General features: G+C 52.3%; 1 protein-coding gene across 3 annotated transcripts in view; it reads right to left on the minus strand.

The window, feature by feature from the left end:
* The window catches only part of AHCYL2 (adenosylhomocysteinase like 2), a 34,687-nt gene that overhangs the window by 11,817 nt on the left and 7,726 nt on the right, over positions 1-15,144 (minus strand). For all 3 annotated transcript variants that reach the window (XM_054058568.1, XM_054058578.1, XM_054058588.1), the window contains exons 2-8: positions 14,275-14,383; positions 10,887-11,030; positions 10,114-10,214; positions 9,469-9,571; positions 8,498-8,592; positions 3,058-3,164; positions 1,458-1,574 (exon numbers count right to left, since the gene is read on the minus strand). In XM_054058568.1, coding sequence (XP_053914543.1) covers positions 1,458-1,574; positions 3,058-3,164; positions 8,498-8,592; positions 9,469-9,571; positions 10,114-10,214; positions 10,887-11,030; positions 14,275-14,383 — 776 coding nt within the window. The remainder of the gene's footprint in view (positions 1-1,457; positions 1,575-3,057; positions 3,165-8,497; positions 8,593-9,468; positions 9,572-10,113; positions 10,215-10,886; positions 11,031-14,274; positions 14,384-15,144) is intronic.

Here is a 15,144-nt window from a genome sequence, read left to right on the forward strand (position 1 = left end):
ATTGCTTCTCTGCTCACATCTGCCCTGGCCTAGTTTTAGATGCCAGGGCCAGACTCAATTCCCAGCTTACCATGAGGTCTATCACCCACCACGACCGAAGACAAGAAGATAAAGAAGACGTTAAAGATGGAAGGTGGAGCTACATGTTATGTCCTCAGCTCAGAGTGTGGGGGAACCCCTGCCTGGGCATCTGACCCTCATGACAGGAGCTACCCATGTGCCTTGAATCCCGTGACCACGGAGGAGAGATGTGGCCATAACAAAGAAGGAAGAGCTGCTTAACTAGAAGAATTGGTTCAATCAGATATTTTCATAGGATGAGTTGGGTTGGAAGGGACCTTTGAAGGTCATTTAGTCCAATTCCCTCACCACGGGCAGGGACACCTCCCACTGGATCAGGATGCTCAAAGCTCTATCCAACCTGGTCTCGAACACCTCTGGAGATGGGGCAGCCACAGTTTCTCTGGGCTCCAGACATGGAGCTGGGTTAAAAATATTAAATGGAGACATCTAGACACGTGAACATCTGCTGCAAACTCACTATCTACACCCAAAATCCAGTGTTTGTTTTCTGGTGTGCACACATGTTCATACAAATCACAGAATGTCCCGAGTTGGAAGGGACCCACAAGGACCATCGAGTCCAGCTCCTCTCCCTGCACAGCACAACCCAGCGTTCACACTGGGGGGCTGAGGGCCTTGACCAAATGCTTCTGGAACATTGTCACTCTCTGTGCCATGCGTCCCTGGGAGCTGGTCCAGTGCTCCACTACCCTTGGGGTGAAGAACCTTCTCCTGATGTCCAACCTAACCCTGTCCTGGAATCTTCCTGCTGTTCCCATGGGTCAGAGAGAAATGCTCAGCACCTGCTCCTCCTCCTCCCCATGTGAGGAAGCTGAGAGCACCATGAGGTCTGCCCTCAGCCTCCTCTTCTCCAGGCCAAACAGACCCAAGCACTTCAGCTGCTCCTCACACGCTTCCCCTCGAAACCCTTCCGCAACTCCGTGTCCTTCTCTGGACGCTCTCCAGGAGCTTTGGATCCTGTTAATCCTGTTGTGCCCAAACTGCCCCCACTGCTCGAGGTGGGGCTGCCCCAGTGCGGAGCAGATCGCGACAATCCCATCCCTCGCCCGCCTGGCAATGCCATGCTGGATGCACCTAGGCATGGTTGTCCTCTTGGCCACCAGGGCACACAGTCAACTCCCTCGCCCAGCTGGTAATAAGTCTTAGGACACTCTGACTCGCAGAGACATGGCCACTGTCCCAAAGTGCCTCACAGATTCCCATACAAATAGGATGGAGCAGAGGTAATGAAGGGTCTTTGTTCTCCTCAGCCTCATCAGTCGAAGTTGGATGATCCTAAGTGGCTGGCAGGACTGCCCCATGGTCCCAGCTCCCCTCAGGGTCCCTCACGGCCCGAGCAAGGGACATGGCCCCATTGGTGGATGCATACATACCCATCCAGGATGGACTCTCTGCAGCAGTAGAGGTTGTCAAACTTCTGCTTTGTGACTGAGTCATTGACGTTCATGGCTGGGACGCAGAGCTTCCCAGCTTTGGACAACTGGTACAGTCTGGTAGGAACATTGACAGAAACAGATGATGAGTGGACAAACGGACCCTGCCAAGAGTTTCCAAGAACTGTTATTCCTTCAAGGAACAAGGAACAAACTTGATAGAAGGACAAAGTTGCATTGCCATTTACAACACCACCACCTCCACAGAAGAAAAAGGAAGGAGATCACCAGTCAAACAGGACGTGTTTTGGTCCACACAACTAAGTAATCCTGAGGACTGTCGGGGTGGAAATACAGTTAATGTGAATCCCAGTAATGATGAGGGCACAAACCTATTTGTTATCCCTATCTAACAAGCACCCTTTTGCTGTCCAACTCAGTATGAACATCAGAGAATTCTGGAATGGTTTGGGCTGGAAGGGATCTCCAAGCCCATCCAGTTCCACACCCTGCCATAGGCAGGGACAACTCCCAGCCTGGAAGTTGCTCTAAGGTCTCCCCGCAGCCTTCTCTTCTCCAGGCTGAACAACTCCAACTCTCCCAGCCTATCCTCACAGCAGAGGGGCTCCAGCCCTCGTATCATCTCCATGACCTCCTCTGGACCTGTTCCAACACTTCCAGGTCCTTCTTAAGTTGGGGATTCCAGAACTGGACACAGGGCTCCATGTGAGGAGCCCTTGATTCAGTGGGAGGTGTCCCTGCCCATGACAGGGGTTGGAACTGGATGGGCTTTGAGGTCCCTTCCAACCCAAACCATTCTATGGTTCTGTGTGATTCCTGATGCTAAAAGTATGGCCAGTTCTTTCTGATCCTGCTGGCCGCAATCCTGCACTGGTCTCCTCCCTGTTTCAAACACTTTGTTTCCCTGTCTCAAGGGCTGCTCAGACCTCTGCCTAATTTACAGACAGCTCCGAGAGCTGCAGTCAAATACTTCTCCCTGCAAAGACAAAGCAGAGGCTGCTGCTCTTCTCCTCAGTCCCTTGTGTTCCGTCGCCTGTGACAGGATGAACTCCACTGGAGAAGCACCTCTGAATCCCCTCCTAACCCTGGCAGCCGCCTCTCCCACCGCAACCCTGCTTCTGCCACAGAATCACAGATGTCTCTCAATTGCGGTTGTCCCCTTCTGGGCTCCCACCCCAACCAGAGACTCGTTTCCTCTTCCCAAATCTCACTTCTTCTGATTGATTTAGCTCAGAGCTTTCTCCAAAGCCCATTCCCTCTTGTGCAGTATCCTTACCCCTTCCCTTTTCCATCTGCAAAATGAGGTGATGCAACCACTGCCCCCTTTCACAGGAGGAAACCCAAGACCTCATGCACTTTCTCTCCCTGCACCATGGTCAGCAGGCACTTCTGCTCCTTGCCTGAAATCACAGCAGCATTCCGAGCTGCTTTCGCCCTAAGAGAGATTTAAACCAGCTCTTACAGAAAAGCCAAGCTCAAGCTGAAGGAAAAAGCTGGGGATCTTTTGTTGCCGGTTATCTGAGGCGGAAGATGCTTTGTTTTAAACAAATGCCTCCATGCTGCCAGCCCATCCCATTACCTGTGGACACCAGTCACACTCTCCTCCACAATCCCCTTGATCTTCTTAAACATGTTGGGGTACTTCTTGTAGATCCAGTGAGTCAGATCTCCACCATCGTCCAGGATCTGTAATGGCAATAACCACAAAGTCACCGCTCTGAAGATCCAGCGAGGCCTCCTGACCCTAAAAAGGTGCAAGGGACAAATCACATGCTCAGATCTCTCCTAATGGAGCCCATGTTTGGCATCACAAACATCACATCTTGACAGCTTCAGTGAGACTGCTCCAAGCAGGAGAGCAGCTTTGTCGATATTGGGCTGGAGAAACAACGGGTCAGGCAGACAGGACAGACCTGGATGGTTATAACGAGAAATCATGGAAAATTGCCACAGAAGATCCTCTCTCCTCATCTCCCAGAAGCCTTTGAACCACACAGAGTCATCAGCTTCTCTAATGAATGCTAATGGAGGAGGGGAGAGGAGGGAGAAGGAGGAGGAGGAGGGAGAAAGGAGGAGGATGGGGAAAAAGGAAGATGGGAAGGAATAGGGAAGAAGATGGAGGAGTATGGAGGGAGATGATGGAGGAGGAGGGATGAGAAGGATGGATGAAGAGGAGGATGGAGTAGAAGCATGGAGGCGGAGAATGGAGGAGAAGGAGTATAGAGGTGGAAGACAGAGCAGAAGAAGGATGGAGGAGAAGGAGGACGGAGGTGGAGGAGGCTGCAGACCTGTTAATGCCCATTATAACATTACTGCATCATGAAACACTGCATATCAAAGATACTGAACGTCTTTTAGACACCAACTCTGAGCCTCTGCCCATTTCATCTGGCTTTGAACATCAGTCTCAGAAGCACAAAACTCTTCCTCATTGGATGACGCGTCTCCTGATCACCCATCTCTTCTCAGTGATATTTCAGCGTGGCAGAGAAAGCCAGAGACGGCTCCAAAAACAAGGTTAAACATGAGCAAGTAAAGGTGCCCTTTGCAAATGGGCTTGGGAAAGGACAAGACATGAGAACAAGGCAGGCACAGAGATCTAAAAACTGTAGTGAAATAGATGTCTGAGAGCTCCTCCATTCCCTGCCAGTGAGAACACGCATCTGAATCCCAGCACATGGAAGAACACAGCTTTGGACATGTAGGTCGTAGCACTGCTGTGAGTCTAAGTTTGTGGATGACACAAAACTAGGGGGAGCCGCTGACTCTTCTGAGGCAAAGAGGTATTGGAACCAGCTGGAAAGCTGGGCAATCATCAATGGGATGAAGTTCAACAAGGGTGAGTGCTGGCTCTTGCCCCCGGGACATGGCAGCCCTGGATGCATGGACAGCCTGCGGAGCAGAGGCTGGAGAGCAGCCCCACAGAAAGGGCTTCAGGGTCCTGGTCTTCAGTGAGTTGACCGTGAGTCAGCAGTGAGCCCTGGTAGCCAAGAGGGCAACCGTGTCCTGGGCGCATCCAGCACAGCATCGCCAGCCAGGCGAGGGAGGGGATTGTCGCGATCTGCTCCGATCAGTGGGGGCAGTGGGGGCAGTTTGGGCACAACAGGATTAACAGGATCCAAAGCTCCTGGAGAGCGTCCAGAGAAGGACACGGAGTTGCGGAAGGGTTTCGAGGGGAAGCGTGTGAGGAGCAGCTGAAGTGCTTGGGTCTGTTTGGCCTGGAGAAGAGGAGGCTGAGGGCAGACCTCATGGTGCTCTGCAGCTTCCTCACATGGGGAGAAGGAGGAGCAGGCGCTGAGCATTTCTCTCTGACCCATGGGAACAGCAGGAAGATTTCAGGACAGGGCTAGGTTGGACATCAGGAGAAGGTCCTTCACCCCAAGGATGGTGGAGCACTGGACCAGCTCCCAGGGAAGCAGCTACGGCACAGAGTGTGACAGTGTTCCAGACGCGTTTGGTCAAGGCCCTCAGCCCCCCAGTGTGAACGCTGGGTTGTGCTGTGCAGGGAGAGGAGCTGGACTCGATGGTCCTTGTGGGTCCCTTCCAACTCAGGTCATCCTGTGAGTCTAAGTCTAACACCTATGTCCAGCTCAGCCATTGCATGGGCTGATGTTATCAGGAGTTTCCTTGATGGGCTGTAATGCCACCAGGTTCATGAAAGCCTTGAAGCCAAGGCTCATTTTCCACCTCCATAACTTCTGTTAACTGTAGACAATCCCACGGCTAGTGATGGGCCATGGTGTTTATGAAGAGCTGTATTCTTTGTGCCCTACACGCCCTCCTTGGAACAAATGCGGCCGCAATCCCAGCTCCTTCGGGTCTCCCCCTGCTACATCTCAGCACGAGGCCGTACCCACAGAGGGTGCTGAGCTCTGAAATCTTCAAAGAGGGACCTGCTAGGGCACCACAGAGAGGCGTATGGGAGAGAAGAAAAAGAAATCACTCTAACATGTGCATTTCCTCGACTCCTCCAGCGCCCTGGTGGCCTCAGGTGGCCCAAGCAGTGCCCACGCGAGGTGAGAAGTGTGACAGCTCCCAACAGACTCCAACTCAAGAGAAAAGAGGGAGCAGATTTCACCAAGCAGCAGGTGAAGTGCAAGGCCTGTGCTGGCTGGGCTGGCTGAGTGCACATTGCCCCATATTGTTACCATCTTCCTCCTCCTTCTCCAATGATCCTGATCACCCTCCTCATCTTTCCATGTCCCCTACACCAATATCAAAGACTTCTGACTGCACCACCATCATCCTCCTCATCTTTGCGTGTTCCCTACATCAACATCAAATACTACTGACTACAGCATCACCATCATCATCATGATCACGATCATCATCATCATTGTCATCATCCTCCTCCTCTTTGAACGTTCCCTGTCATCCTCATCTTTGCATGTTCCCTACACCAACGTCAAATATGTCTGACTGCATCCTCCTCCTCTTTGTCCTCCTTCTCCTCCTTCTCCTCCTTCTCCTCCTTCTCCTCTTTGAACTTTCCCTACCATCCTCGTTGCATGCTCACTACACCAATGTAAAAGACTTACGACTGCATCCTCCTCCTCTTTAAATCACAGAACCATGGAAAGGTTTGGATGGGAAGGGACCTCAAAGCCCATCCAGAGCCATCCCCTGCCATGGGCAGGGACAACTCCCACGGTATCAGGGGCTCCAAGCCCCATCCAACCTGGCCTTCAAGGCCTCCAGGGATGGGGCAGCCACCACTGCTCTGGGCAACCAGAGCCAGTGCCTCCCCACCCTCACAGGAGAACACTTCCTCCTAAGATCTCATCTCAGTCTCCCCTCTTGCAGATCAAAACCATTCCCCTTGTCCTGTCTCTGCACTCACTGAAGAAGAGCCCCTCCTCAGCTTTCCTGGAGCCCCTTTCTGTACTGGAAGCTGCTCTAAGGTCTGCCTGCAGCCTTCTCTTCTCCAGGCTCAACAACCCCAACTCTCCCAGCCTGTCCTCACAGCAGAGGGGCTCCAGCCCTCACATCATCTCCATGGTCTCCTCTGGACCCATTCTAACAGTTCCATCTCCTTCTTATGTTGAGGATTCCAGAACTGGACACAGGCTCCAGGTGAGGTCTCCCCAGAGCAGAGCAGAGGGGCAGAATCCACTCCCTGGCCCTGCTGGTCCCACGGCTTTGGATGCAGCCCAGGACACAGGTGGTTTCTGGGCTGCAAGTGCACACTGATGGCTCATGTTGAGCTTCTCCTCCCCCAGCACCCCAAGTCCTTCTCCTCGGGGCTGCTCCCAATCCCGTTGTCCCCTAGCCTGGAGTGAAACTGTGGATTGCTCCGATCCAGGTATAGGACCTTGCCCTTGGCCTAGTTCAGCCTTGTGAGGGTCTCAGAGCCCCACTTCTCCAGCCTGTCCAGGTCTCTCTGGATGCCATCCCGTCCTTCTCGGATGACACCTGCACCATACAGGTGGAGGCAGGGAAGGGTTAAGTGGGCTGAGAAGCTCTCCTGGGCCAGCAAGGTAGGAATTCAGCAGCCCAGATCCCAGGACGTCTTGGTTTCATTAATCCCCATTTAATAGGGCACATAATCCTCTTTTGAAGAGAGAATTCTGTGGGCTGGCAGTTGCCTAGGATGGCAGGAGATGGAAAAATACAACCCAAATCCATGGAGGAACTAGTTTTTGAGGGAAGGTCACCTTTGTGGAGCAGCCGCCGACAGCCAAGGGCAAAGCCTGGGGTCTGTGCCCCGTCTCTCTTTGGTTTCTCAGCTCTTCTGCTTCCACCCAAACCTTCCCAGGCATTTTTTTCCAGGGAAAAAAGCCTTTATTCAATTTGTAAAGAACTTTTCTTACAGAAACCCTTTCTACAAGGGCCTGGAGTAACAGGACAAGGAGAAATGGCTTCAAATTGGAAGTGGGAAGATTTTGATTGGACATTGGGAAGAAATTCTTCATGATGAGGGTGGGGAGGCCCTGGCCCAGGTTGCCCAGAGAAGCCGTGGCTGCCCCATCCCTCGAGGTGTTCAAGGCCAGGTTGGATGAGGCTTTGAGGAACTTGATCCAGTGTTAGGTGCCCCTGCCCATGGCAGGTGGATGGGCTTTGAGGTCCCTTCCAGCCCAAACCATTCCAGGATTCTATGACTCCCTCAAAAGGAAGAAGAAAAGCTGCTGTCATGTCTGGACTCGTAGCTCGGGGGTGGATGTTTTGACATTTATTCATCTTTGAAGGCAACAGCAAGGAAGCGGAGGCTGGAAGGGACACAAACTCACCTCAAAGAGGCTGATGCTGGCAAACAAACAATGTATATGCACGCCTACCTTCCAGCCTTGATTAGCTGGTGTCTGATCTGAGCTTCAGGGCTCAGAACCTGTCAGGAAGCTAGATGAAAGCAGCACATCTGACAGCTATAAATTATTCTGCTCGCCTACCTTGGGGCTCTGTTTTCCCTCAAAACCAGGGCAGAACAAACCCGCAAGGGTAGAGCTGGGTTACCTTCAGTTCTGTACAATAGGAGGAGGCAGAATGTGTGGAAATCACCTAAAAATCTCTTTTTTTTTTCTTAAATGGAGACCTTGCCCAGAGAAGAAAACTCTCACATCAACCAGAGTTGTGAATTTAACCAAATATGGTAAAATGGATGTGGCCTCTTTTCAGAACACGCTGATTTTGACTCATTTTTTTGCTGTCTAGGTTAAATGAGTTTGGTTTACACCATACCAAGTGGCAGCAAACTAAGCACCCACTCAACTTTCCACTTAACCCAGCTGTTTGATTTAGATAATAGTTGACCAAAACCTTGCTGGGTAGGCAAGACCCACGCACAGAAGTCATTGAATCCACCCAGTCCCTGAGTTCACCCCAGTGGGACTGAGCTCGGTTGATTTCCCACTGAGCAGTGAATTGTGGAGCCCTTTTATGGGCCGTGCTGGGTCAGCACCCAGCCTGAACTGCTACATGAGGTCTGAATCGAGGAGGAAACCACAGATTTGCACTAAACCCCTTCCTTCTTGCTAGACGAGACCTGCTCATGCTTCAACATCTTACAGTTGGCCTCATCTCACCATGTTGGGCTGCCATCCTTCAACGTTGACGCAGCGATCGATGCACCACCAGAAGTCATCCTCGGATTCTCCCTTCCAGGCGAAGACAGGGAACCCTGGCACAGACAGGGAGATGAGTTCTAACACAGCCTTAGCAAATCCCTTGGAGATCAGCTCTCCCCATGTCCATGGAGCTCCCAAGACTACTGCAGTCTTGCTTGCAGCCTCATTTTTCATCATCTACTTTCTAGAAGAAGCTTCAGAGATCTACCTTGAGGACACAGGCTGATGGCAGCAGAGAGGAGTCAGCATTAACCTTCCCAATGTCTCCCTCTCACCTAAGAAGAAGGTCTGGCCACCACACAAGAAGACAATATGCTTTCAACGATGACAATTATTGTGCTGTTAGACCTTCTACATTCTCATGAGCCACAAATTTACCTGAGCACATTCTGACTCACGAGCAATTATTGCATAGCTTCAGGGAGGCAGAGCAGGTGACCGGTGAGCTAGTAGCTTCACTTCTTCTGTCTCCCAGCCCTCACGCTAAAATCCCTGGCCTTACCCAGGTAACACAGGATGGGAATCAAGGCATCTCCCGGCTGGGTGGCAAAATGGACGGCTTCCATTTAGCAAATTACGTCCCTAAAGTTCTCTCTCTCACCCAAGTTATGACTCAGATTGATAGAACTTATGTGAAATTTAGCTCAGTTTCTTTCAGCAAAAGAACTTTCGGGTTTGCACAGCCCCAATGGCTGACAACGTGCGTCAACCCAATGCTACGGGCTTCCATACTCCAGAGAAAACTCCTCCTAGCATTTTCAGACCAATGGAAAGGATTGATCCGGTGCTGTTTTACCCCTAGGTTTACTCTGAATTGAAGAGAATGAAAGAAAAAAAGTCTATGGGCGACTCTAAATGAGCCAAACGTGATGGAACAGTGAGAAACCTTTGTGGAACCAGACAGAACCAAGAGGGAGAAGTTTCCCTACCGCTCTCAGCCAGGGCAGCAGCCACCTCATTCAGAGTTGAGTAGATGTTGCAGGCAGCCCATCGGCACTGAGCGCCCAGTGCTCCAAGGGTCTCCATCAGGACCTGGATTGAAACACAAAGAAATCTTTGGATCTTGGAACGGTTTGGGCTGGGTGGGACCTCAAAGCCCATCCAGTTCCACCCCCTGCCATGGGCAGGGACACCTACCACTGGATCAGGGAGCTCCAAGCCCCATCCAACCTGGCCTTGAACACCTCCAAGGATGGGGCAGCCACGGCTTCTCTGGGCAACCTGGGTCAGGGCCTCCCCACCCTCACAGCAAAACACTTCTCCCTAAGATCTCATCTGAATATCCCCTCTTGCAGATCAAAACCATTCCCCTCATCCTCTCCCTGCACTCCCTGACCCAGAGTCCCTCCCCAGCTTTCCTGGAGTCCCTTTCCATACTGGAAGCTGCTCTAAGGTCTCCTCGCAGCCTTCTCTAGGCTGAACAACCCCAACTCTCCCAGCCTGTCCTCAGAGCAGACGTCCATCCCCTGGATCATCTCCGTGGCCTTCTCTGGACCTGCTCTAACAGATCCATGTCACTCCTGTGCTGTGGGCTCCAGAGAAGGCCTGTGTAGAGTTTATGGATGGGGTCTTACAGCCGTCTGTGCTGTGATGTGTGTGCAGCCCACGATCTTGGCCCCGGCCAGTGGCTTCTCTCCCTGTGCTCTCTTCCTCAAAGCCATCAGTGCGGGCATTTCTGAAAGGCAAAATAAAGTGGAACTCCATCAATGTGATGGGAAGAGGGATGAGAACAGAAGGAAGAGCCAGCACTTCTCGCCCTGCTTTCTGCTACGTTTATGGATTAGTGCAGCTGTGGCAGCTTCAAAAACCTTGAGAGCCATCACCAAAAACACCATGGCTCAGCTGAAAGGACCCAACAACTATGTATTTTCTCCACTATTCAGGATGCAGCACCCTCATATTTTCCAATTTCTACCCGCGAACATCCATGTGGGACTGGAGGAACATCTGCTTCAGACTCAGGAGGACCTGGACTTGCTGCGCTGATCAGCCTCTCCAATATCCCTCCAGCTATCTCAGCGCTGCGCAACTATGGATTTCTGGAGATAATCACGCTACAACAAAGCTGCCTCATTTACTTGATGGATTTAATCCTTTCTACTGATTCAACAAAGCGGACTTGATCATAGGATGGTCCTTCTGTAGTCTGTGGGCTGGAGCTCCATGGAACAACTCGGTAACCCACTCCCATCCCACAAAACCCCATGAAAGCTTTCCCCCCTTTAACAGGAACAGTGTTGAGAAACCACCAATCTGCTGAGCCTCACTAGGAGAGGATGTCCGGGAAGGATGAACCACATATGGCAGCCTAGGACAACGTGGAGCTCGAGGAACATGCCCCGTTTACCTTGTTCTGCAATTTCAATCTCCCGGCGCCCAAATTCTGCCTGCTTTATGTTTTTCACACAGAAATCACTGCTGCCTTTGGAATTCTTCTGCTGCTTGTCCCGCGGGGAGGTCTCATCATCGGAGCTGTCGGTGTAGGAGGCAGCTGAAGGAGGAAAAGGAGGTCAGAGACACAGCAAAACATTCCCTAAAGCAAATCCACCTGAAGGAGAAGGGCAAGAGGAACTGCTGAACGTGCCCACGGATGGGCTTCTCCATGGGCACATGGCAGCTGTCTCCAGATGCTGCTCGCATCTCCCCTTCTCCTTACAATGACCACAGCAGACTGGGCTTGGAACCAGCTCTCTGGCTCCTTCTCAGCCTCCCTGATGCTGCACAGCCTCCTCATCGCCTCCTGCACTGCAGCCACAGGCTGCAGGATGCTCCACCGGTGCACACCTTCTGCTCCTGCCCCCAGAGAAAGGTCTGGGCACTTTCTGCAGCCTGAGCTCTGAACCACAGCCTCTTCCCTCAGCAGCTCTGTCTATGTGGAGGCACTGGCCACCGCCGGGGTAGACGGTGCAGACCACCCAGCTGGAGTTGCAGCCTTTGACCTCAGACAAGCACCCACCAGGTCAGGGAGGATGAAAGCCCTTGACTCATGCAGTGGTCACAGAACAGTGACTGGGTGCTGAGAATCTCAGAGGTCCTGCGCGGCCAGTGGGAAGCCCTTCAGAGAGATACCCTGCCCACATACCCCACCTGCATGAACTGCCCTGTTTGTCCATCCCGGGTGCCAGGTTCCTGGTCACTCGCTTTCCTGGGGCTGCTCCTGTTTGTGAGGGCATTGGCCACTACCTCTCCTGTCCCTGTCTGGTGCTCAGCCATCCATATCCTTCCTGTGCTGAGGACTCCAGAACTGGACACAGGGTCCAGGTTGGGTGTCACCAGAGCAGAGCAGAGGGGCAGAATCTCCTTCCTCCCTGCTGGTCCCAAGTGCTTTGGATGCAGCCCAGGACATGGGTGCTTTCTGGGCAGTGAGCGCATTTTGCCAGCTCCTGTGGAGCTTCTCCTCCCCCAGCACCCCAAGTCCTTCTCCTCAGTGCTGCTCCCGATCTCTTCATTCCCCAGCCTATAATTGTCTTTGGGATTAGCGTGGTTGAACCCATGATCTTTCCACCACCTCCAGTGCTCCCAAAGAACTGCAGCTTTCCAAAGGCACCCAGACCTCAAGGGAAGAGCGATACCAAGAGCCCCTTCAGAAACTTTGGAGTAAAGGCCAACCTCCCTCTACACAGCACTTCAAGAGCCCCATCAGCAGTTTCACACCACAAAACCCAAGCCAAGGAGTCAAACCCTTCCCCCTTGGCCATGGTTTCATCGTTCCTGCAGCACCCAGTGAGCTGATTATGTTCTCTCCAGGCTCATATGAAGCATTTGAGTAACCCCAAGGCAAACAAGCTTAGTGCCTCCACTGTCGGCGTGCCAGGCTTCCCGAGACCCACATGGGGCTTAATCCGCTTACGGAGGAGAATTATGCATTGCTGGAATTTCTCGGCGAAGACTTCACCTTGGCAGGGTGCAAAAGGCAAGTCCAACCCTGCAAGCAGCCCGCCAGTGGTGACGGATTTCTCAGTTTGTGTGCACAACCCCACCACAGCTCCTGAAGGAGCAAGAGCCTGGCTTGAAGACAAAAGAGCACCTCATACAGCACTGAGCTCTTGTGCACCTCAAGCTCTTGAGATGTTCAAACACCATGCATATGGGGCACTTTGGGACATGGTGTTGTTGATGGTTGGACTGGATGATCTTAGAGGTCTTTCCCAACCTTAACGATTCTGTGTAACAAGGCTTCCAGAAAGGTTAATTAGCTAAAGGAAGATTAGCTAAAGGAAAATTAATTCATAGAATCATTTGGTTGGAAAAGACCTTTGAGATCATTGAGTCCAACTGTCCCTGTCCACTACTGAACCATCCCTGAGCACTTCATCTCCCCAGCTTTTACACCCCTCCAGGGATGGGGACTCCACCACTGACCTGGGCAGCCTCGGCCAGGCTCTGAAAACCCTTTCCGTGAAATTATTTTTCCTGATGTCCAATCTGAACCTGCCCACCAGCACCCACCTCTCCACACCCTCCTTTCAGGCAGTTGCAGGCAGCTGTGAGGTCTCCCCTCAGCCTCCTCTTCTCAAGGATAAACAGCCCCAGGGCTCTCAGCCGCCTCTCAGAACCCTTGTTCTCCAGACCCTTCCCCAGCTCTGTTCCCTTCTCCGGACACTCCAGCCCCTCCAGGTCCTTCTTGGAGTGAGGGGCCCAGAACTGAACCCAGGGTTCGAGGGGCAGCCTCCCCAGCACTGAGTCCAGGTGCACAATCCCTGCCCTGCTCCTGCTGGCCACGCTGTTTCTGGTACAGGCCAGGATGCCATTGGCCTTCTTGGCCACCTGGGCCACTGCTGGCTCACGTTCAGCTCCTGCCAAACAACACCCCCAGGGCCTTCTCCTCCAGGCAGCTTTCCAGACGCTCTTCACCAAGCCTGGAGCTGCTCAAGGTTGTTGTGTCCCCAGTGCAGGATCTGGAGCGGAGGGGCAGAATCTCCTCAAAGATTCTGGTTCCAGACAAATCACGTTTCCAGAACTAATCTTTGTAAAAACATCTGGGACTTCAGAAGAGCTCAGAAATGTAAAACTTAAAAAAAAACAAAACAAAAACAATAAACCAAACCTCCCTCCTCAGTGACTTCCCATGAGCACAGCTGCCAGACTGAACAGCAAGTTCACTGCTCGCTGAAGGTTTCATTTCCCAGATTCCAGCAGGAAAAGCACAAGAGACCCAGGCGAGGCCCTCAAAGGTCACCTCTACTCTGCCAAGGACTCTAATTCATGAGCAACAGGTGAGTCCCAGCCTACAGCAAGAAGGGAAGATGACGGGCAAGTATGACCACAACAGAAACACTGCTTTGCAGAGCCTGGATGAAAGAGGAAAAGTGGAGGAAAGCCAGCAACAACTGCTCACAAGGGTTACCAGAAGGGATCAGAAGTGTTCAGAGCAGCAGAGAATCTTAATTTTCCAGCCAATCATAGAAGAAAATTAAACAAAAAACAACAAGCCTCTTCCCATGCCTTCCCTGTGATGCTGCCGACCACACAGCAGAGCTGGAAGATCCTGGAGCTGCTACAAAACATAGGGAGCCCTGGGGTCTGCAGGGATACTGTGAGGGGATGCAGTGGACCATGGAATCACAGAACATCTCAGGTTGGAAGGGACCCATAAGGACCACCGAGTCCAACGCCTAGCTCCTTGCAGAAGCAGAACTGGACAGACCTCCAGAAGATTCTGGTTTACTTTTAAATAACCTTAAACTCTTAAATAAGAAAATGAACAGCAGCAGCCAAGGCGGCACTGGACACACCTGAGCTGTAGCTGTCGGTCGAGGACTGTGAAATGGAGCGGGACAGCGAGCGGCGGCCGATCTTCGTTGGGCGCTTGTTGAATTCTTGCTTTTGGTCAGCAAACTGGATCTGTGAGAAGACATCAACAGTTAAGTCAGGTGTAAAAACCCAACAGCCTGGTAGAGCAGATGGAGGCCAGGAAGCCAGAGCCCTGTGCAGACACCGACTCCATCCCAGGGCTGAATCGCAGGTCCTGGTATTTGATTAAACCATAGAATCACAGAATTGGAAAAGACCTTTGAGACCATCGAGTCCAACCATCCCTGTCCACTACTAAACCACCCCTGAGCACCTCGTCTGCCCAACTTTTAAACCTCCCCACCCTCACAGGAGAACATTTCTCCCCAAGATCTCATTTCAGGCTCCTCTCTTTTAGCTCAAAACCTTTCCCCTCGTCCCACCCCTGCACTCTCCGATCAAGAGTCCCTCCCCCGTGTTTCTGGAGCCCCTTTCTGTATTGGAAGCTGCTCTACACACACTCTAGATCTCCCACACAGCCTCTTCTTCTCCAGCCTCAACAACCCCAACTCTTCCAGCCTGTCCTCACAGCAGAGGGGCTCCAGCTTTCACACCATCTCCGTGGCCTCCTCTGGACCCATTCCAACAGCTCCAGATCTTGCTTATGTTGGTGACTCCAGAACTGGACACAGGGTCCAGGTGGGGTCTCCCCAGAGTGGAACAGAGGGACAGAATCCCCTCCTCGGCCCTGCTGGTCCCACGGTTTGGATGCAGCCCAGGTCATGTGTGGTTTCTGGGTTCAGTTCTGGGCCCCTCACTCAAGGAAAGACATTGAGGGGCTGGAGTGCACCCAGAGAAGGGAATGGAGCAGA

Source organism: Cuculus canorus, chromosome 1 (genome assembly GCF_017976375.1).
Source record: "Cuculus canorus isolate bCucCan1 chromosome 1, bCucCan1.pri, whole genome shotgun sequence".
NCBI classification, from domain to species: Eukaryota; Metazoa; Chordata; class Aves; order Cuculiformes; family Cuculidae; genus Cuculus; species Cuculus canorus.